General features: G+C 41.6%; 1 protein-coding gene across 12 annotated transcripts in view; it reads left to right on the top strand.

Annotated features, from left to right (window-relative positions):
- Positions 1–3,023: 3,023 nt before the first annotated feature.
- NFX1 (nuclear transcription factor, X-box binding 1) overlaps positions 3,024–23,219 on the top strand; it is an 83,459-nt gene continuing 63,263 nt past the window's right edge. For 6 of the 12 annotated variants that reach the window (XR_002831659.1, XM_023762402.1, XM_023762403.1 and 3 more), the window contains exons 1-9: positions 3,027–3,306; positions 6,737–7,735; positions 13,179–13,337; positions 14,541–14,618; positions 16,750–16,855; positions 18,657–18,728; positions 20,714–20,853; positions 22,604–22,703; positions 22,789–23,006. Coding sequence is in view for 11 of the 12 variants with exons in the window: in XM_023762402.1 (XP_023618170.1) it covers positions 3,282–3,306; positions 6,737–7,735; positions 13,179–13,337; positions 14,541–14,618; positions 16,750–16,855; positions 18,657–18,728; positions 20,714–20,853; positions 22,604–22,703; positions 22,789–23,006 (1,897 nt within the window). In the remaining variant the exon portion in view is untranslated. Of the gene's footprint in view, positions 3,307–6,736; positions 7,736–10,216; positions 10,257–13,178; positions 13,338–14,540; positions 14,619–16,749; positions 16,856–18,656; positions 18,729–20,713; positions 20,854–22,603; positions 22,704–22,788; positions 23,007–23,219 lie in introns of those variants that run through there. The other 6 variants (XM_023762406.1, XM_023762405.1, XM_014464373.2 and 3 more) reach the window with 4 other exon arrangements.

Raw genomic sequence — 23,219 nt, 5'->3', positions numbered from 1 at the left:
TGGAATCCGCAATCTTGGTATATCAGGATGACACTCCCAACAACTGAGCTACCCCACCAGCGCTGGCCACATTTTTCTGAAAGAGATCCTAGTAAGTCTTAATATTGTTATTCTGTTAGTTTATTTCATAACAACAACATAATTTGTAGTTATTTCACAAATGTTAATTTGTAAATATAAACTACTTAGTTTTTACCTGGCCAGTGTGGTTCAGTGGTTGACCCAAGAATAAGAGGTCGCTGATTCACATTAAAATTTACTTTTTAGAGAAACAGCGTTTGACACTGTCCCACACTAGAGATTGAAAGGCATAGCAGATCTACCTAATACATAGTCACAAACCCAAGCAGGGAGCCAAAATGAGACAACGAAACAACCTCTAAATGAAAGAACAAGAGAGTTCTCCAGAAGAAGAGATATGAAATAGATATAAATTTATCTGAAACAGTTCAGAGTAATGATGGTAAAGATGCTCAATAGCATGAGAAAAGATATAGTAACTATGAAAACATAAAGAATGACCTAGCACAAATAAAGAACACACTGGAAGGAATACACAGCAGATTAAGGGAAGCTGAGGATCCAATCAGTGAATTAGAAGACGGAGGTAGAAAGAATATAGGATTTTTAGTATTGCATTCATAAGCTGTATACTAGGTTTGTTTGGGTAACAATGTGTTTTTTTTCATTATCTTCCAGATATTTGGATGATTAAATACAGGGGTGGGCAAATAACTATTAATAAATAATAATACAAGAATAAACTGTGTTTTGTGTGCTCACAACTGTAAAGCCAAAAAAAATTTACATTTATCTCCCCTACTATTTTTTTTTATATTTTATTGATTTTTTACAGAGAGGAAGGGAGAGGGATAGAGAGTTAGAAACATTGATGAGAGAAACATCGATCGGTTACCTCCTGCACACTCCCTACTGGAGATGTGCCCACAACCAAGTACATGCCTTTGACCAGAATCGAACCTGGGGCCCTTGAATTCACAAGCTGACGCTCCATCCACTGAGCCAAATCGGTCAGGGCTATCTCCCCTACTAGACAATTCTTTTCATGACAGCAGGAACCATGTTTATATTTTCTCACCATTTACCTCTAGCACTTTAGTGCTGGGGTCCAGCCCCAGCAGGTCCAGGGGTTCCCAAAGGTGTGGACGGAGTCGGCGAAGAAGGAAGGACACGGAGGCAGCGTTCAGGTGGTCAGCATGGTTGGGTTCTCTCTTTTTTGTTCTATTACATCTATATTTATACTATTTGATCCCATAAGCATGCCTCTATAATTACAGCATGGTATGTTTCGGAAAACCTTCTACAGTTCCTAGTTTCATTTCCATAATCCTGTCTATCTAGTTCTGTTGATTTTAATCTTGTCTAGGTTAATCTCTGTGTTCCATTATAAGGGCTATTCCAAGGTCACTATTCTATTGCTCTACTGATAAGCTACAAGGAAGTGACTGAAGGAGATTATCCTACCCAGTAAATGTTATGTTCTCCCAGCCTCGCTGCTTGCCTTCCCTGGGACTGCCCTGTGTCAGTGGGTCTCCAGGGGTATAGGCTTTGGTGCTGTCCCTGGTGGGCAGACCCCTGGGGATGTGGGCCCAACAAGTCCCAAATTTATTGCCAACAGTCTTAGTCCAAGTTCTTCATAAGTAGTACATGGTATTTCTGTAACACTAGGGGGATTTACTGATTTATTCTCTTCCTTAGTCCTGTTAACCCCTAACATGGGGAAACAACTTTCTCGGGGAGGTGGTCCTGTTTAAAACACATAGCGCTTAAGAGGGGGAGCAAACATATGTCATATATGCCAGGTCCCTTGAAACATAAACTGTGCAGATGTTTCTTCCCTGCAGCGACTGCATCAAGCAGCAAGGGTGGATCGGCTTTCAGCAAATTCCCCCATTTAAAAAAAAAAAATACATTTTATTGATTTTTTACAGAGAGGAAGGGAGAGGGATAGAGAGTTAGAAACATGGATGAGCGAGAAACATCGATCAGCTGCCTCCTGCACACCCCCTACTGGGGATGTGCCCGCAACCAAGGTACATGCCCTTGACAGGAATCGAACCCGGGATCCTTTGGTCCGCAGGCCAACGCTCTATCCACTGAGCCAAACCGGTCAGGGCAAATTCCCCCATTTTTATTTTTTAAATGACAGCGCGTGTAAATCAGCGGCCACCTCTCAGATTGGGTTGTTTAAGACTCGGAAGAAGACTTGTTTGTGATTTTGCTAACAGGTCAGTCGGAGGCTTAACCCTATATCGGCTCCCCACACTTTAAGTGATGCCTGACTGAGACAGAGTACTCATTAAAATGTGTGTGAATGAATGAATCCATTTCCCCATTCTCATGAAAACCTGGGCCAGTGAATTACTTTACAAATGTAGATGCTTCACACTTAAAAATGTTGTGTTCTATTCTGTAATGCAACAACAAAACAAACACTCCACACATTCACTTAAGTTTTTATATTTTATACTTTAAAAACTATCAGCGCCTCCAAACTTTCCCCCTCATGTTGTATCTCTCCTATTTGTTGTCATCTGCCCGTTCACCATTCCTAACATGTGGTTTACCGTTTTCTGATTTGTAAGAGCTTTTTGTATATTACCCGTTGTTTTGCACATCGTTTGTCCCAAGATTGCCTTTTGACCACTTAATTTTGTTTTATTTTATATATATGTATATATTTATTTTGTATTGACTTAAGAGAGAAAAGGAGAGGAAGAAATAAAAACATCAATGAGAGAGAATCGTTGATTGGCTGCTTCCTGCACGCCGCACACAGGGAATTCAGCCCATAATCCGGGCAACCCAAGCGAACATGGAACCGGGGGTCCCCGCTCCACCACCGAGCCAGGCCAGCTGGGCAGTTTGGTGTGTTTTTTAACGTGAACTACTCTAGATGATGTCCGAGCTGACTTCAGAAGACTAAGGGAAATTGGGTGGGTGGGAGAGCAAGGGGCATAGTAGGTGAGGACAGTGAATCTTAAAAACGAAAACCATGATTACGCAAGCGCCCCCGCCCCACGCCCATATTCCTTGCAAGCTATAGTCACTTTGTCTCCTCCTTCCGCCCCGAGCGTGGCGCAACGGTCTGACGTCAGGGACGCACGACAGACTTAACTCGGGCCGCGCAAACTCTGTGGCCCATCTACCCGGCGCGCTGAGGCGAACGTTCTCTCGGCGCCGGAAGTCCAGGGCACGTGACCGGGTGACAGCGCTTGCTGGGCTGCAGGGCTCGCTGTAGGTGTTGCGGCACGCACGGGATGGCGGAGGCTCCTCCTGTCTCAGGTACTGCTCTGGCCCGTGTGGGAGTGGGCCCTTCTCTAGTTGCGAAGGTTTGGTCAGGGACGGGTCCTAGGGCTTCGGCCATTCATATCGCGAGAATGGCGCCTACTAGGGTTGGGGATAGTGGCTCGGAAGGGCCAAGCCGCGCGCGCGTCGTGCTTACGGAGACCTCGACCATCTTCGACTAGGTCTGAAACCCGGCCTCTGGGTATCCAGGGAGAGCGGGTTTGTCCCAGCGCGGCGATGTGGGTGTCCCGTACCTCCCGGGGCAGCGGCTGCACTGATCTCGGAGAAGCGGGCGTCAGTGACTGGCGGGCCCTCGACGCCTAGTGGCTTTGCACGCTGTGCGTAAGGTGTATCGGCGCGTCCCGGGGCAGCGGCGGGGGCGCGCGCCGAACACCTGTGGTTTCCAATCCCGGCCTCCACGAACTCGCGGTGTGCCTGAGTCATCTTCACCCGTCAGTTGGGAGTCATTAAGTTAATTCCTGGGAGGGCTCCCGCCCTGTGCTGTACCTGCTCCATAATTGTTAGCTCACTTCCTCTCCCGGAGTTAACCTCTGTGTATGGAGACAGCCTCATTTGGCTATTAATGTACCATCCATTTCCATTTTCTTCAGAGTGCACCTTAGATCTTTGTTTTGCAAACTTTCGGACAGTAACCGAGAAGAAACATTAAACTTCGAGACCTCAGTGCACACATACATAAATATAAAAGAGAAACAAAAATTTCCTTACTTTCTCAGTACACGATTTTCTATTTCTTTTGAAGAATTACTTGTCGAAACCCACTACATTGACTTGGTTTCAGGCCCCACTCTTTCTGAAAAACAATTTGCAACATGAAATTTGTAAACAGTCATTGATTTGAGTCTTAGTTCTGCTATCTACTAGCTGTTAGGGTACTAAGAAGAGTATAGATGTATTTGTGTACTGGATGGCAGATAAAATGTATTTATTACGGTGGATCTTGGCCAGAGAGTTGGAGAACACACTGCATTGGTGTACCCCATTCCTGATTTGGGTATTAAGTCATCTTGGTGGGTGGGAACCTTTCATGCTGGCCTTTGTTACTCCACCACCCATTCTTTTCCCACCTCCTCTAAAATGGACCCAATGATCTCAGGCTCACTTCCGGTGTGCATTTCAGTGTTTGGAGAAGAATTGGATGGGACTAGTTGTGAGTCATAGTTTCGGCCAACAGTGTTGTGCCCCAGGTTACAACGTCCAACACCCCATCTACTGAGAGACAAAGTCCATACTCCAAAGGTCTCCCCACTCCCTCTTACTGGCCAGAGCTTGCTTTTGCCTTAGTTTCTATTCCATGTTCTTATTTCAGCATGATCTCTAACCCACACCTCCATCCCCACTCAAGGTTTCGTTCTCTTGCCTGCCTGCCTCTGTTCTCAAACAGCAGCCCAGTCCTGGGGGCTATCTTTCTGCCCACGTGCGGACTCCTATGCCAGCTTTGTCTCTGGACTTTATAATCTCCAGTTTACTCTGCTCCACCCACCCGTGGACACCTACAGTGCTGCCATGTAATCTTGGACCTAGGGTACCACTTGCACTACAGCAATGCCTTGGTATGAGAATACCATTTACTGAGTGACTTCCAGCTCCTTAAAATAGTGTGAGGGAAAGGGTGTTTCAGGTCTGTGTGAGTCTCAGGTCCAGTTTCCTGGTTCATGTGCCCTTTTTCCCTTATGTCTCTTAAGGCTCTTTCTGAGAGCTTTGCCTACGGGATCATGTCTAGTGGAGCGTATTCTGTATATGAGTAGGTACTGCCCTGTCTAAAATCTCCAGTTGCATCAACTCCCTACTGCTGAACATGAAACGCCCTCTTCCCATCTTTTATCAGTTATTTACTGACCCTTTTTCTGCCTCTCTCTCCGACCTTACTTCAAGCAGGAAAGGACTGCACAATACCCACTTGGTCTAATCTATCCATTCCCACCTTCTCTGCCAGTTTCTGAATTTGTCTAATCCTTTTGCCATTTTGTAAGGCCCTCCACTCCATCCCAAGAATTCTGCCTATATGAAAGCTTTCAAAACAAATTCTGGATTGAGTGAGAGGTTACCCTATGACCTTTATGATCTCGTTCACTTCTTTTGTGTATGTTTCTATGGTACCAGCTGCCCAACCTCTGACAGTGTAGTATGGTGATAGTGAAAGAGCATGGTCTCCAGAACCATATAGCCTGGGGTGGAATTCTAAATCCACTTTAGAAAACCCTTGTAGCCTTGGGCAAGTTACTTGCTCTTTCTGTGTAGCAGTTTTCTCATCAGGAATGTGAGGGAGGATTAAATGAGCTAACACATGCAAAGTGCTTAAAATAGTGCCTGACACCTGTTAAGTACCTAACAAAGTACCTAACCGGATTATTATTAAACCCAAAGACCCCAGGCGGTTACTGCGCCCATCTGTGGTTGGGTCTGTGTGTCTCAGTCTGTAATCCTAACAGCTATAATAAAGCACCATTTCAACCACCTTATACATGTTACTAATTTGCTTTACTCTTCATAGCAACTCTTTGATGTAGGAATTATTATCTCCATTACATATAAGAAAACGGGGGCTATATAACTTCCATAAAGACAATAAGTAAGCCCATGTCTCTTTGGCCCTATAAATTCATAGTATATTCTGTATGATACATATAGTTCTCACTTGGCTACTAACTAGTTTTGTATCCTGAGGCAAATCATTTTGTCTTTGTGCTACTAACTAGTTTTGTATCCTGAGGCAAATCATTTTGTCTTTGTGCTCCAGATAATATGTTTAATTTTTGAGACTGGGATTCTGGACTATATTATAAAGGTTATGTATGGAACAGCTAATATATATTCCTGGGGGGAAGAGATGAGAACTAATGTACTTACTATGCTAAGTACTATCTATGTGAAATCATACTTAAATTTCACAATAACCCTTTAAAATAGTATTAGCATCTTTTGTCATGGATGAGGACACTAGGCAAAAAGCAATCAAGTGATATACCTCAGCTTGTAGCTTAAGTTGGAGGGCCAAACTTCAAACTGATTTGGCTGGTTGCTAAGCCTGTTTACTTGATATTGCACAATGCTGCATTAGAGTTTCGAAAGACTCCATGGAACCTGCTGACTGTTGTCTCATCTCTGAACTATTTGCTGACTTTAAATTTTTTATTAAAGTAAATGCATGTATAAATAATGCCTGGCCCAGGTGAGCAGTTTTACTTAGCAACTCTCAGCGCTGGCTGTTGGTGAAGCTACTGGACATGCAATGATCAGTCTTCCACAACACCTTGAACCCAACACCTTCAAAGGAAACATGTTTTACTAAGAGCCCATTTTATACAAAGTCCTTAGGAAAATAACTTTTAGATATGGCTTACAGTCTGATGGGCTTCATGGTTAACTGATTAATTTCCTGGCATGTCTGTTTCTTGTGTCCTAGGTACTTTTAAATTCAATACGGATGCTTCTGAGTTCATTCCTCAGGAGAGGAAAAAATCTGGTCTACACTGTGGGAGTCAAAGAAGACTAGATTCTAATAGGATTGGTAGAAGAAATTACAGTTCACCACCTCCGTGTCACCTTTCCAGGCAAATCCCTTATGATGACATCTCTGCTGTTCATCAGTACAGTTACCATCCTTCAGGAAGCAAACCTAAGAGTCAACAGCTTTCTTTCCAATCCTCTGCTTCTAATAAATCACTCAAGAACCTTCAGAATCAACCTGTACAGAAATTGAGGAGTGAAAAGCAGCATATCAAAGTCAAGAGAGTACAAAGTGTAACTGACCAGACCTCAGATGTATCTGGCTTAGAAAGTGTGGCCAGATCAGAGAGTGGGACAAAGCTCAGAGAGCACAGCCCTTCTGAAAGTGAGAAGGAAATTGTTGGTGCAGATCCCAGGGGAGCAAAACCAAAAAAAGCAGCCCAGTTTGTATATAGCTATGGTAGAGGACCAAAAGTCAAGGGGAAACTCAAATGTGAGTGGGGTAACAGAATGACACCCAAACCCGAGGATGCCGGATCTGAAAATATCAAACCTGTGGGGGTTATCCACCCTGACTCCTCAGATACATCCTTTAGAAAAGGAGTACTGGATGGGTCTGGGGCCAGACGCAATGAACAGAGAAGACACTCACAGAAAAGGCCTCCCTGGGAAGTGGAGGGGGCGAGGCCACGTCCAGGCAGGAATCCACCAAAACAGGAGGGTCAACGACATACAAGTGCAGGGCCCAGAAACAGCATGGCCCCCGTTCCAAAGGATAATCTTAATGAACGACCAGCAAAATCTGCCTGCAGCAATGGGAACTTGGCAGTAGTTAACAAGTCTTCCAGAAGGCTTGACCTGGAGAAATGTGCTATAAGGAGGCAGGATCCTCAAGTCGCATCTTTCTCACGAGGCAAACAGAATCCCGTGCTAAAGAATGTGGAAACACACACAGGTAAATCTACCTAAATGGGTAGGAAATGTTTTGTTTTTCTGATTTTAACTTTTTGAATAGGTAATATATTCACACAGTTTAGAAGTCAGAAAGTATAAAAAGGTACACAGGTGGCTCAGTTGGTTGGAGCATCATCCCATACACCAAGAGGTGGGGGGTTCAATTCACAGTCAGGGCGCATACCTAGATTGTGGGTTTGATTCCCAGTCGGGGTGTGTATGAGAGGCAACTGGTTTATGTTTCTCTCTCTCTCTCTGTCTCCTTCTCTCCCTTCTCTCTCTAAAATCAATTAAAAAAAACAAACAGCCCGACCTGTGTGACTCAGTGGTTGAGCGCCGACCTATGAACCAGGAGATCACGGTTCAGTTCCTTTCAGGGCACATGCCCCAGTTGCGGGCTCAATCCCCAGTGGGGGACGTGCAGGAGGCAGCTGATCAATGATTCTCTCATCATTGTTGTTTCTGTTTCTGTCTTCCTCTCCCTTCCTCTCTGAAAGCAATAAAAATATATTAAATAAATATTTTAAAAAACACACACAAAAAAAACCATATCCTCAGGTTTGGTTAAAAAAAAAAGTACACAGTGAAAAAGTCTCTCTCTGTCCTTGTTCATCATCTGCCTGGATTCTGCCACCACCTTCTCCTCTCCCCAGTATGTAACTATTTACTTACTTTTTATGTCATAAGCAAATACAAATAAGGAATTTTTTTGTTTTTTAAATATATTTTTATTGATTTTTCACAGAGAGAAGGGGAGAGGGATAGAGAGTTAGAAACATCGATGAGAGAGAGACATCGATCAGCTGCCTCCTGCACACTCCCCACTGGGTATGTGCCCGCAACCAAGGTACATGCCCTTGGCCGGAATCCAACCTGGGACCCTTGAGTCCGCAGGCCGATGCTCTATTTACTGAGCCAAACCGGTTAGGGCGGAATTTTTTTCTTAAATAAGGAATTTTGTAAGTGTTTTGAAAAATGCATATATGGATGGTATAGATATTTAGTAGCAAGAATTTTTTTACTTTATTTTTATTCAATTTTATGATAAAAATACAGATCTTCATACAGTCCAAGACAGAATGAGTAATCAAAAGTTATTTTCTTATCATAAACTAAATAACTGATAATAAATACTGACAGAAGACTACACAATGTACCATAATATTATAAAATGTAGCAACTGATTCTTCTATGTGTTCTCTTTTCTTCTGTATGGGTGAATATTTCTTTATTGCTTTTTAAAACTTTTTAATTTTATTTTATTGTTGACAGTATTATAGATGTCCCCCAATTTTTCTCCCCTTTCCCCCCTCTTCTCAGCCCCTGCCCCACCCCACCAGGCCTTCACCACACTATTATCTGTATCCATTGGTTATGCATATATGTATATAAGTTCTTTGGTTAATCTCTTCCTATCTGCCTCCTCTACCCCCATCTGTGATATGTCAGTCTGTTTCATGCCTTCATGCCTCTGGACCTATTTTGTTCGTCAGTGCAAGATTTTTTTGAATTATGAAAGCACAAGTAGAGGATGATAATATCTCCACTACCTCTCCTGGTTCCAGCCTGTAACATCTTTTTATTTTTTTTTAATATATTTTATTGATTTTTTACAGAGAGGAAGGGAGAGGGATAGAGTTAGAAACATTGATCAGCTGCCTCCTGCACACCTCCTACTGGGAATGTGCCTGCAACCAAGGTACATGCCCTTGACCGGAATCGAACCTGGGACCTTTCAGTCTGCAGGCCGACGCTCTATCCACTGAGCCAAACCGGTCAGGGCCTGTATCATCTTTTGTCTGCTCATCTGCAAGTGTTCCTAACTAATCTCGCCATCTCCAGTTTCTCTCAGTTCATCTCTTACACTAGGATCAGAGAGTTCTTTTTCTAAAACACGTATTGAATTGTGTCACTACCACCACCCCGCCTCCTTTTGTTCACTTTTTTTCATCACCTACAGATTTTGGCTTCAGCCTTACCCAACAACCCCATTTTCTGCTGCCCATCACATTTTATTCCCTGGACTCTATATCTTTTTATCTTTTCATGATGTTGCATGTTTTGGCTCTCTCTCTAGAATGTCTACCACTCAGCTCATTGGTGAATTCTTACTCATTTCTCAAAAGCTAGTTTAGCCACATGTCCAGGAAACCTTTTCTCACCTCTACAGATAAAATAAATCTTTTCCAGCCCTGTGATATGTCTTTCCCTTACATATGCATGCTTCTATTATAGCAGTTACACTGAAAACCATCATTTGTTTATGTGTCAGTGCTCTTCACTTATTTATAATCTCCTTAGAAGCAGAAACTGTATCTTTTTTTTTTTTTTTATTTCAGAGAGAAAGGGAGAGGGGGAGAGAGATAGAAACATCAATGATGAAAGAGAATCATTGATTGGCTGCCTCCTGCACGCCCCTATTGGGGATCGAGCCTGCAACCCGGGCATGTGCCTTGACTGGGAATCAAATCGGTGACCTCCTGGTTCATAGGTCAACACTCAACCACTGACACGCTGGCCTGGTGAGACTGTATCTTTCTTGACTGTTAGAAAGTTCTTCCTTACATTGAATTGAAAACTTCCTTACTATAAATACTTTCTATCCTCTGGTTCAAGTTCTGGCCTCTGGAGCTACACAGCAACTAGTCTCTCTCCTTAGAGTTCCCCTCCTCCTCATTGCAAATCAGCTTCTCGTAATATTTGAAGACACTTCTCATTTTGCCCTGAGGATATATTTCACCTAGACCCGTGGTTGGCAAACCGCAGCTCGCGAGCCACATGCGGCTCTTTGGCCCCTTGAGTGTGGCTCTTCCACAAAATACAACATGCAGGCGCGCATGTTCAGTGCGATTGAAACTTCGTGGCCCAAGTGCAGAAGTCGGTATTTTGTGGAAGAGCCACACTCAAGGGGACAAAGAGCCACATGTGACTCGCGAGCCGCAGTTTGCCTAGTTGTGGTTTGCCGAGCAGCGGTTTGCCGAACACTGACCTAGACCAAATAGCTTCATGGACCTTCACAGTTTTCATCTCCCTCCACTTTAATGTGACATACAGCCTAACATATGAAGCCACCACCTGCCTGAGTCTGTTTTCACATTGGCCTATTCTTCTAATTTGCTTCACCAGGCAGTCATTCTTGGGACCTCGACTTGTTTGTGAAGCCAGGCAATGTTATACCAGAGTTGTTTCTGAATTTGTAAGGCTGATTAATGGTCTCCTATCTATATATATAAAAGGCTAATATGCAAAGTGTCCCTGTGGGAGTTCGATTGCTCGCTATGACGTGCGCTGACCACCAGGGGGCAGCGCGTAACGAAGGAAGGTCCTGCCGGGCAGCTGGAAGGCCCCGATCGCTGGCCAGGCCTAGGGACCCTAACCGTGCACGAATTTCATGCACTGGGCCTCTAGTTGTTTCATAATGAATTATCACAAATGTAGTGGCTTAAGATATCACAAATTTATTATGTCACAGTTCCTGTGGATCAGGAGTCTGGGTCCAGGTTAGCTGAGTTCTTCACTCAGCCTCACAGGACTGAAAATTGGCCAGGGATGCAATCTCATCTGAGGTGTAGGGTCCTCATTCATGCTCACTGGTTGTTGGTAGGATTTAGTTCCTTATGTGTGTAGGTCTGAGCTCCCCATTTTCTTGCTGGCTATTGCCTGGGGGTCACTCTCAGCTCCTAGAGGCCACTTGCAACTCTGTACCACATGGGCCTTCTCCACAACTTGGTAGTTTACTTCTTTAAGGCCTATAGGAAAGCATCTGCTGTAGATTTTTCAAACCTCTCTAATGTCTGTCTCTGATCTCTAGACTATTTTAAAAGGACTCTCCTGATTAGATCAGCCCCCCATATTCAAGGGGTAGAGATTATACAGGAAATGCATACCCCAGGGTGGGAGTCTTGGAGGCCATCTTAGAGTTCTGCATAACAAATCTTTCTTGGCCTCACATCCCTACATGTTCTTGAGAACACTGTATTCATATTTACTGAGTAAATACTATGTGCCAAGCAGTTCTAGATACTAGAAATACAGTGCTAATGGGATTTACATTCTGGTAGGGAAGACAAGTAGAAAGCACTTAAATTTTTAATTTGTCAGGTAGGTGATAAGCTAAAAAGAAATATAAAACAGGTTAAGAGGACAGGGTAACAGGGGCACTAGTTTAGGAAAGGTTGGTCTCTTTGATGAGGAGACATTTGAAGAGAGACCAGAGGGAAGCGAAGGAGTGCACCCTGTGGCTCTTTGGAGAAGAGCATTCTAGGCAGAGGCAGAAACAGGTTTAGATGGGTGGGAGGGCAGGATCGGGTGGGAGGGCAGGATCGTGAGCAGTGAAGGTAGTGGGGAAGCTGTTAGGAGAGGAGATCAGAGAAATCACGTGAGCTGGATTATGTGAGGTTCTTAGATCTGGTTCTGAGTAAGAAGATGAGAAGCAGCTGAAAGGTTTTGGGAAAAGGGATGGCATGATCTTACTAACATTCTAAAATGAGCATTCAGCCTGCTGTGTGGAGATTAGGCTTTAAGGAAGCAAGGGGACAAGTTAGGAGGCTGTTGAAGGAGTGCAGGTAGTTGGTGGAGACAGACTAAATCATTCTTCTACCTTTGTTTTAAAAGCCTTCTTTCATTGAACCTAATGCCACATTACATTGTAACTACATCACCTGCCATATCTTATCATTTATTAGCCTCCAGATCTCCCAGCCCTCATTAATGCTTCTAGCTACATCTTTTCTTTACCACAGTGGTTCTCAAAGTGTAATTCCAGACTAGCAGCCATTAGCAACACCTGGGAACTTGTTAGAAAAGCATATTCTTGGGCCTCATCTCAGATTTACTAAACAAATTCTGGGACCCAGCAGTCTTACCTTTTAACAAGCCTCCAGGTGATTCTAAGGCATGTTCAAATTTGTGAACTAATTTACCATATATCTTGCTGTTATTGTGAGTAACTTTAGTGATCATGTGCATTGTGCCATCTTCAAGTTCTTTGATATTGTTAACCACAGGGACTTTGACCTTCATTCCATCTCCATACCCACTACCAGGGAAATAATCTTGGAAATGCCCCATCTCTGAAATATTAAAGTCTATGTTCCACTCTCTGACCATAGATTCCTGTCCTTCTGACTCTTTCAGTTTCTTCCACCCACTACCAGTTTTGCCAGCCTCCTACCGGTCTGTATTCCCTCTCTAGGCGGATCTTATCGTAGGTCATTTGAAGTATTATCCTTCTGCCAAACCGTTTGGTAGAATCACATCCCTGGATTGATGGTGCAATCTATCTTTCCTCTTCCTGGGTAACAGAATGCTGTTCCAGGAAATTACATAATAGTACAGATTTGGTGCTGTGTTTGGGTTCTTTCAAATGCTTTGCTGATCCTTGGTTGACTAAAATAAGGATTGGTTTTCTATATTTGAGTTTATTTGTTTTGTTTTTTAAACAGGTTCTCTAGTTGAACAACTAACTACAGAAAAATATGAGTGCATGGTGTGCTGTGAATTGGTTCGCGTCACGGCCCCAGTCTGGAGTTGTCAGAGCTGTTACCACGTGTTTCATTTGAACTGCATTAAAAAATGGGCAAGGTCTCCAGCATCTCAAGCAGGTCAGTCATTTCTCTCTTCTGAGTAGTTATTCTCACCCATTTGATATATTCACTTTTTAAAACGCTATTTAATTCTTCTTGAATATTTTATCTGCAGGGAGAATATGTTTTCTCATATATTTCAGGTGGCCAGTATTAAGCTGTAGATCTCAAACCAGCTAAACAAAACAATGTTAAAATATATTTAAGGTAAAATAAAATCAGTCACATCTACTGAAAATTGTGGTTTTTATCCAGGTAGCAACTATAGAAAACATTTCTTGTATAGTTTGCTTTAGAAAATTTATAGAAAGCCTCTGTTTAATTCATACTTGAAAGTTGTTTTGCCTTTAAGAAATCTTCTCCATAGTATTTTGTGGGCTTTTCTCAAAGGATACTAGTACTTATGGGTAATGCAAATGTTAATAACATGCTTTCTGAACTGTGGCTCTTCTTCCAATTTAAGATATCTGGGCTTTCATGCATGTACTTAAATATTTTATCCTTTTCTTTTTTTTCAAGCCAACATTCAGATAATGGTTACCTTGACATTAGAAATACTGTAATAGGCCCTGGCCAGGTTACTCAGTTAGTTGTACCTTCATCCCAATATGTCAAGGTTGTGGGTTCAAACTCCAGTCAGGGCACATATTAGAAGCAACCAGTGAGTGCATGAATAAGTGGAACAACAAATCTATGTCTCTCTCTCTCTCTCTCTCTCTCTCTTCCTCTCTTTCTCTCTCTTTTTCTTCCTTCTCCCCCTTCTCTCTCTCTCTCTCTCTCTAAAGTAAATTTTAACAAAATGAGAAATAGAACATTATCACTACAAAAAGAAATGAAAGTTATGTGATGAGATGGAGGTATTTGCTAACACTAATTGTATTGTGGTAATATTGCAGTATGTAAACATATCAAAGCAACATGTTGTACACCTTAAACTCACATAATGTTATATGTCATTTATATCTCAGTTAAATAAAGAACAAAATGGATACCCACTTGATTCATTGTATCTAAAGTCCTTATATATAAATATAAGCCTAAATACAGTATTTAAGCAAAGCATTCAGAATTGTGATTTTGTTTCTTTAATGTCTAAATCCTTAACATGGAAATTACCACCACTGCTTCAATGTTATAGCTTCTTATAGGTTTAAATTTTTTAAAATTATGTGTGCTTTTTAAAGGAAATTATTTTTGTTTTCTACCCCCTTTTTTTGGCAGATGGCCAGAGTGGTTGGCGGTGCCCTGCCTGTCAGAATGTTTCTGCACATGTTCCTAATACCTACACTTGTTTCTGTGGTAAGTTTTTTTGCATACAATGCATCCACTTCATGCATTGCACTTCAGTTCCCAGCCCAGGAGAGGTGGTCTGTTAGGCATGTCTTAGAAGTTACTAATAAGACTTCAAAGCCACATGGGTCTACTAGACATATGCATGTTGTCCATCAAACAGATAGAGTCACAGACCTTTATGACTTTGGTAGAGTATTCTGGAGAAGGGTCTTTACATCCTGTCCTCGGCTCATGTTATTTCCAAGCTGTGGTGCAGTTCTCCCTGGTCTTCACTTTAGACGAGCTGACCAAATGGCAAAGGCAGGTATAGACATGGGCTTCTTCTCACTTCTAGCTATAATAACTTTGATAGTCCAGATTTGAGCAGCATAAGGAACGTAGTGTTGAAGTATACTTTATTTTAACCCAATGAATCAGTCATTAATGTTTATAGTAGAGAGATTTTTCTATAGACCAGCATTACTAACTATCCTTGTGCCCTCCCTCTTTACGGAATATTCTTCCTGTTTTTAAATAGCTCAGTTCGCCCTGGCCAGTGTTGCTCAGTAGTTAGAGTGTCGGCCCACACACCCAAGAGTCTGAGGTTCTAGTTCATGTACCTGGATTGCAGGTTCATTCCTGGCCCAGTCACTCAGATGGGGCACATGAGGGAGGCAACCAGTCGATGTGTCTCCCTCCCTCCCTCTTTCTCTAAAAATCAATGTGTGACTCTGACAGTGATGCTGTTGCTGACAGAAAAAGGGAACACTGAAGGATGAGAGGTTTTAAAAAAGGAATGAGAGGTGTAAGAGGGAAGATAAGATGCTAACTTTGGCTGCAGATATAGGCAGTTTGAGGTGACTTGAAACCCCAAGTATGGATGTTCAGTAGATGGTTGGACAAGTAGGACTGAAACTTGAGACTTCAGGGCAATGCAGAAAATGTAGATTTGGAGATCATTGGCCTTTAGGTATATTAAACCTCACAGCATGAATAAGAGTTTTGAAAGAGACTAGAGAGAAATGCAGAGCCCAAGGACTGGGGACAGACTATCATTTAGAGCAGTGGTCGCCAACCTGTGAGGTCTGAAAGTTTGGTGACCACTGATTTAGGATGTAAATTGTCCAAGAGAATTTCTCTAGGGTAGGGGTGGGGAACCTTTTTTCTGCCAAGGTCCATTTGGATATTTATAATACCATTCGTGGGCCATACAAAATTATCAACTTAAAAAGTAGCCTGCTATATTTGGTCAAACATTTTATTAACTCACCCCTAATGCCTTGGCAGGGCCAGACCAAATGATTTCGTGGGCCTTATGTGGCCCGTGGGCCAGACATTCCCCACCCCTGCTCTAGGGCAAGGAGGAGTCCTGTGCCTCAGTTTTACTCTTCTTGCCTCTATGCTCAGTTGACGGAAGGTGCTTACTAAACATTTGCGGAGTGACATTAATTATAAAAATATAGCCGAAACTGGTTTGGCTCAGTGGATAGAGCGTCGGCCTGCGGACTGAAAGGTCCCGGGTTCGATTCCGGTCAAGGGCATGTACCTGGGTTGCGGGCACATCCCCAGTAGGAGATGTGCAGGAGGCAGCTGATCGATGTTTCTCTCTCATCGATGTTTCTAACTCTCTATATCTCTCCCTTCCTCTCTGTAAAAAATCAATAAAATATATTAAAAAAAAAAAATATAGCCCCCTCATGCCTACTTTAGAATAGGGTACTTCTGTTCTTTCCATCTCTTACTGCTTCTCTCTGCCCGTGCCCCCCTTTGCTCTCTTCCCTTATTCCCTTTTTTTTTGGCCTTTATAGAGATATTCCCATATTTATTCAAGGGCCCATTTATAGAAGGCTTATTTTGTAGGTGTTTTTCTTGGATTAAATGTGTCCATTAGTCAAAGGGGCATTTTTATAAGTGAAAATAACCTTGTATTTATCTTTTCCAGGTAATCCACCATTTAAGACTTATCATACTCAGTGAAGCTTTTGATTAATAGCATTATATTCAACATGTTATTTTAGGATTTGGGATAATATGTTTATTGAAGTAATGAAAACCACATTGATGTTCCATGCTGTCTAGCTATGTTGTATTATTTCATTAAAGTCTAGGATGCATTTGAAGTTTGTACCATTTGACTGTTCGATCTGATATGTTTTAGGCAAGGTAAAGAATCCTGAATGGAGCAGAAATGAAATCCCACATAGTTGTGGTGAAGTTTGTAGAAAGAAACAACCTGGACAGGACTGCCCACATTCCTGTAATCTGTAAGTTGGAATACTAAACCCCTGGGGATTCTTTTTTTTTTTTTTAAATATATTTTTATTGATCCTTTACAGAGAGGAAGGGAGAGGGATAGAGAGTTAGAAACATTGATGAGAGACAAACATCCATCAGCTTCCTCCTGTACACCCTCTACTGGGGATGTGCCCGCAACCAAGGTACATGCCCTTGACTGGAATCGAGCCTGGGACCCTTCAGTCCGCAGGCCAATGCTCTATCCACTGAGCCAAACCGGTTAGGGCTCTCTGGGGATTCTTGATGGACACATTTTGCTCGTGGCTTTGAGTGTACATATCTGGTTAGCATGTAACACGATGGAGTAAAGGGCAATATAGTATCATTTACTGAGCACTTATCCTGTAAAAGTTAAGTCATTGAATCCTTCAAACAGTCCAGTGATGTATATAGATATTTGTCATCTCCGTTTTACCGATGAGGCTCAGAAAGGCCAAATGTCTTGCTCAAGGTCACTGTGCTAGGACATGATGGAGCTGGTATTTCCAAAGCCAGTGCTCTTCTCACTATATTACTCTGCTGGCTTCCAAGACGAAACATCCCCCACTGATATCCAGGTCAAAAAGAGTATATAGGACAGAGTTCTGTTTGGGGAAAGGTAATTGTGAAGGGTCCTGTTGGCAGTATGTTTAGGATGTGAATCTCTTCCCTACAATAAGTAGAGAGCTTTAGAACATATTCAGTCTAAATAGTAAGATAAATGTGCAATAATAAACAGTTAATCAGTTACAATGCATTTTCTACAAGTTTTGACCTCAGACCAAGGCTTAGTTCCTGGGTTTGAGTCACTTAACAGTTATGTGATGTTAGACAAGTTACTTAATTTCTCTGAGCCTGTAATATAATAATGATATGAACTTGTAGAACTTATAGAGTTATGATTATTAAATGAATTGATGCACGTAGGAGGCTTGGTACAGAGCCTGGCATGGGGTAAGTGGTCAGAAAATGGTAATTCTTGCTTATATTACTGAAATCTAAGAGTGAAACAGACATCAGAATATTATCTCGGTACTTCTGCATGGAGCAGGAGTAAATGTTGAACCTGAGGTCTTACAATCAAGATGTGTGGTGGCTGCCCTAACCGGTTTGGCTCAGTGGATAGAGCGTCAGCCTGTGGACTGAAAGGTCCCAGGTTCGATTCCGGTCAAGGGCATGTACCTTGGTTGCGGGCACATCCCCAGATTATCTGCTTTGAAGATGGCAGTATTTATTGGAATATATAATTCCATTCTGTAATTTTTTTTCTTTGGCTTCTTTTCTTTCTTTGGCTTCTTCCCCTCATGTCAACTGTTTCTATCATTAGCCCACTGTCTGGTTATTATTTCACTAGCTTATGAGAAAATGTCTGTACTTCTCATGGACTTAATAAATTGAGCTCTATTATGTTGCTCAGGTTCTAAAAGACTCCATTGGCCATCGTGCCATTCAAATGAATGGCAAGCAATTTTTATCCCTGCACACTGCACTAAGTGGACCAAGACCATATTTGGAAATGTCATCTCTGACTATCAGACCCAAATAAAACAAGTATTTTGACTTGGGTTTTACTTTTCTGGCTAAATATCCTAAAGATGATAATGCTGTTAATTCTTTTTATATAAAAACATTGTTGTTGTCTTTGTTTAAATTTAATCAACTTTAGACAAATACTAAAACATTTCTTAGTAGATGCATTTGTTGCCATATTACAATGGGAGCCAGCTGGGGCAGCTTTGTTCAGATTTGGTTTATATGTATGATTGATTCATCCAAGTTTTTCTTTTTTAGTCTCTGCCATCCTGGACCTTGCCCACCCTGTCCCGCCTTTACGACTAAAACATGTGAATGTGGACGAACCAGGTAAAGTTAGAATTGTACTCTAAAGAAGACTTATTTTTCCTCATTGATCATTTCAGTGTGAATCTCTAAAATAAAAAATTAGTGGGTAGGTGTAAATAGTACTTATTTACTACCATTAATAAATAAATGTAGGCATAAATAGTACTTTTCTCTAAATAGTAGCTTTTTTTGCTGCCTCGATCCTGTTCTGCAATCTTATAAATGATTATGAAGTTCTATGCACAGTGAGATTACTTATTGAAAAGCCTAGTGACAGCCCAGCTCAGTGATTGAGCATTGCCCTATGAACTGGGAGGTCATGGTTCAATTCCTGGTCAGGACACATGCCCAGGTTTCGGGCTCAATCCCTAGTAGGGGGTGTGCAGGAAGTGGCTGATTAATGATTCTCTTTCATCATTGATGTTTCTGTCTCTCCCTCTCTATTCCCCTCTGAAATCAATAAAAATACTTTTTTTTTTGGTAAGAAAAGCCAACGTGACAGGGACTTCTTTTTCTTCTCTACTGGGTGAAAGAACCAGAATTGAACCCAGGCCTTTTTAGGTCTAGAAGGCAGGAACCATTTACCCGTGGCTAGCATAGTATCTGGCATCTAGGAGGCTTTCAGTGAATAGTGTTGAATGAAATAATAAGTGACCCCAGAGCCTCTCCTTTTTTCATTACAATATAATTTCTCCTGCATCGTCAGTGCAAGGATCACAGATAACTGTGGAATGTCTCTGAGGCCCAGGAAGACCATAAAATCATTTTTGAACCCTTCGACGAAATGGGATCAGGCAGATTTTCAATAATATGCATTTGTTTAATGTTTACTAAACTTAGGAGGGTAACAGTGTTGCCTGGGAGTCACATACAAGGGGTCTGGGTCAGAAAGACTAGGTCATATCTGGGCTCTGCCACTAACTAATTGACCTGGGCAAGTTGTTTCATCTCATTGAGCCTTGTTCTCTTACCATAAAGTAGAGATGATAGTGTTTTCCTCAAGGGGTTGATGTTAACCATGATGCTGAGCACTCGCAACTGATCATCTTAAATCTCTAACAGTGACATTTTTAAAAATATATTTTTATTGATTTTTTTACAGAGAGGAAGGGAGAGGGATAGAGAGTTAGAAACATCGATGAGAGAGAAACATCGATCAGCTGCCTCCTGCACACCCTGTACTGGGAATGTGCCTGCAGCTAAGGTACATGCCCTTGACTGGAATCAAACCTGGGACCCTTCAGTCGGCAGGCCGACGCTCTCTCCACTGAGCCAAACCGGGTTAGGGCTATAACAGTGACTTTTTAAAACAAAATATGTACTTGAAATAGGAGTAGGGGATAGAAAAAAATTTTTCATGTAGGAGAATAGACTCCAAGTTCTAAGTCATTAAACTGGAAAGAGACCTGAAGACAATTGTCTGAAAGCCCTGGCTTCAAGTCCTTCACTAGCTGATAACTCAGGATGTTTATTAGAACAAAGCCAGAATGATATGATTTCCCCATCCTGAATCAAAGTCACATATAGTGTGTTCTTAAATTTTATAGCTACATAAAATGCCAAAGCGCCAAGTCCCAAGAGATGCCATTCTCATTCTGAGAATGTATATTTAGCGACACCTCTCCAACTTTCCTACTGCCATCTATAAGTTACTGTGCGAGCTCCAGGCCCTTTCCCCTCCTGCATGCTGCTTCATGGGAACTCAGAAGAAATCGCATATAACAAAAACTTAGGAGTAGCTTTCAGTTCCTCAATGGTCAGAAAATAGGGGACAGAGAGGCAGAATGGGAAATAAGGAAAGCAAAGGAGGAAAAAGAAGCAAGTGGAGAAGGGCAGAGTAATTAAGGAAATAAGGATTGGAGGAGGGAAACAAAAAGTGGGGGAAACGGGGCCAAGAGAAAGGTTTAGTAGCTTTTGGGGGAGGGCTTGTACCAGTTTAGCTGTCAAACAGGAACTTAATGTCCAACATTAGACCAATGCTGTCTTTACACCTACTGTCTTTACAGGCACACAGTTCGCTGTGGTCAGGCTGTCTCAGTCCACTGTTCTAATCCATGTGAGAATGTTTTGAATTGTGGTCAGCACCACTGTGCTGAGCTGTGCCATGGGGGTCAGTGCCAGCCTTGCCGCATCATACTGAACCAAGGTAAGTGGTGAACACACCATCCAGCAATACTTGTGTACTTTTCTGGAGCCTTATTTATGCTTTTCTTGATGACATGGATTCATCTCAAACCTGTAGTCACAAAGACTGTTAGCTTTGCGCCTTGGACAGAGAGAACTAGAGATATATATTAATGCTTAGATAGTTTTCATTATTTTCGTTTCATAAAACCAGTATAGGTCATTGTCTTATAGAATTTGGACAATAAATTTTATTTTATTTTTTTAGGGAGAGAGAGAAATATCGATTTGTTGTTCCACTTATTTATGCATTCATTGGTTGATGCTTGTATGCGCCTTGACTGGGGATTGAACCTGAAACCTTGGCATATCCAAACAATGCTCTAACCAACTGAGCTAGTTGGCCAGGGCTGGACAGTAGATTTTATTTTATTTATATATTTTTGTTGATTTCAGAGAGGAAGGGGGAGAGAGAGAGAGAGAGAGAGAGAGAGAGAGAGAGAGTGTTTATCAATGATGAGAGAATCATTGATCGGCTGCCTCCTGTGGATCCCCCACTGGGGATTGAGCCTGCAACCCAGACATGTGCCCTAATCAGGAATCCAACCGTGACCTCCTGGTTTGTTGGTGGACATTCAACCATTGAGCCACTCTGGCTGGACAAAGATACACTTTTTTTTAATACAGTTTTTATGAGTATTATTTCTGATGTTTTGTTAGAAGCATTCTATTTTATGTTTTACTAAATGTATGCATTTAAGATTTGCTATGATTTTATAATGTTATATTTATTCTGATGTTGGTTTTCTGTGTAAGTAGATATCTATACTGAGAAAGAAGGAAAGCGTCATTAGATCTGCATAATTTCTATTTATTTTCTTCTCTTCTGGACTGCATTTATTATATAGGGTTTGGTATATTTGCATAGACTGATTTTAAAAAAATATTTTTAGTGATTTTAGAGAAGAAGGGAGAGGGAGAGAGATAGAAACATCAATGATGAGAGAGAATCATTCATCGGCTGCCTCCTGCACATCCCCTACTGGGGATCAAGCCTGCAACCCAGGCATGTGCCCTTGACCAATATCGAACCTGGGACCCTTCAGTCCGCAGGCCAACGCTCTATCCACTGAGCAAAACCAGCTAGGGCTTGCATAGACTGATTTTAATGAGATAAATTTTCATTATAAATTGAAAATGTAAAGTGACACTTAGAAAAATTATGTAAGTTGATGAAAATTCTTATCAGACTTTGTTACTTATTAATACATCAGAAACATAACTCTTAAACATAACGCATTCATAGCTGACCCCAAGAAATAAAGGAATCCATTGTTTCTTGAACCCACAGAAAAATCTATAGATGTTAGACTAGTTTCCCTATCTAACAAATAAAAGTCTCAAATTATTGAAAATTTTGATTTAGTGTGAATACTTGAACATGATTACTTCAAACTCAGCTCACAATTCTTGGTTTTCAATTATGGCCTTATGGACCAGATATTAGTTGCTTAATTTAGAGACTTGCTTCACTTTAATACTGTTTTCAGGATATGCTGCAGAGGCACAAGAGTGTCACATAATTTTTTATTTCCTTCTATAATGAAGCTCTTAGGTGGGACTTAGAGCCCCTGTGTAAGCCACATTCATTTCTGCATCAGGTCTGATCAACACTAATGAATAGTATTTTGTGTTTTCCTATAGATTATTTGGAATATTTTAAGAACCCATACAGGTAACTAATCTCATGTTTTTGAAATTGTGTCCTAAAGTATGCTACTGTGGCAACACCTCGCGAGATGTGTTATGTGGAACGGACATAGGAAAGTCCGATGGATTTGGGGATTTTGGCTGTTTAAAGATATGTGGCAAGTAAGGTTTTTATGTTTTTCTCAGTTAGAATAAAGCTGTATTTTATGCAACAATTGTGTAATAGTCTGTTGTTGTTTTTTAACAGGGATTTGAAATGTGGGAACCACATGTGTTCTCAGGTGTGCCACCCTCAGCCCTGCCAGCCGTGCCCACGGCTCCCCCACCTGGTACGCTATTGCCCTTGTGGGCAAACTCCTCTCAGCCAATTGCTAGAACTTGGAAGTAGTGGTCGGAAAACGTGCATGGATCCTGTCCCTACATGTGGAAAAGTGTGTGGCAAGCCTCTGTCTTGTGGTTCCTCAGGTAACTAGTAGACAGATGAATGTAAATGTTTGGCAGCAATGACTACTTAAGCAAAATCATTTTAAATCCTAGTTATAATATCAGAGGTTTTTCTAAATATTAGGATCAAATTTATATGAGCACATATCCTTTCCTCCTCAAAATATAGTTAAGAAAATTCACATTTGCCCAAGTGATTTATCTTTCTGATTTGGGTATTTTATTGCTAACTCA

Source organism: Myotis lucifugus, unplaced genomic scaffold (genome assembly GCF_000147115.1).
Source record: "Myotis lucifugus unplaced genomic scaffold, Myoluc2.0 scaffold_246, whole genome shotgun sequence".
NCBI classification, from domain to species: Eukaryota; Metazoa; Chordata; class Mammalia; order Chiroptera; family Vespertilionidae; genus Myotis; species Myotis lucifugus.
The sequence above is the reverse complement of the archived record's forward strand: the minus strand, read 5'-3'. Positions and strand labels throughout refer to the sequence as shown.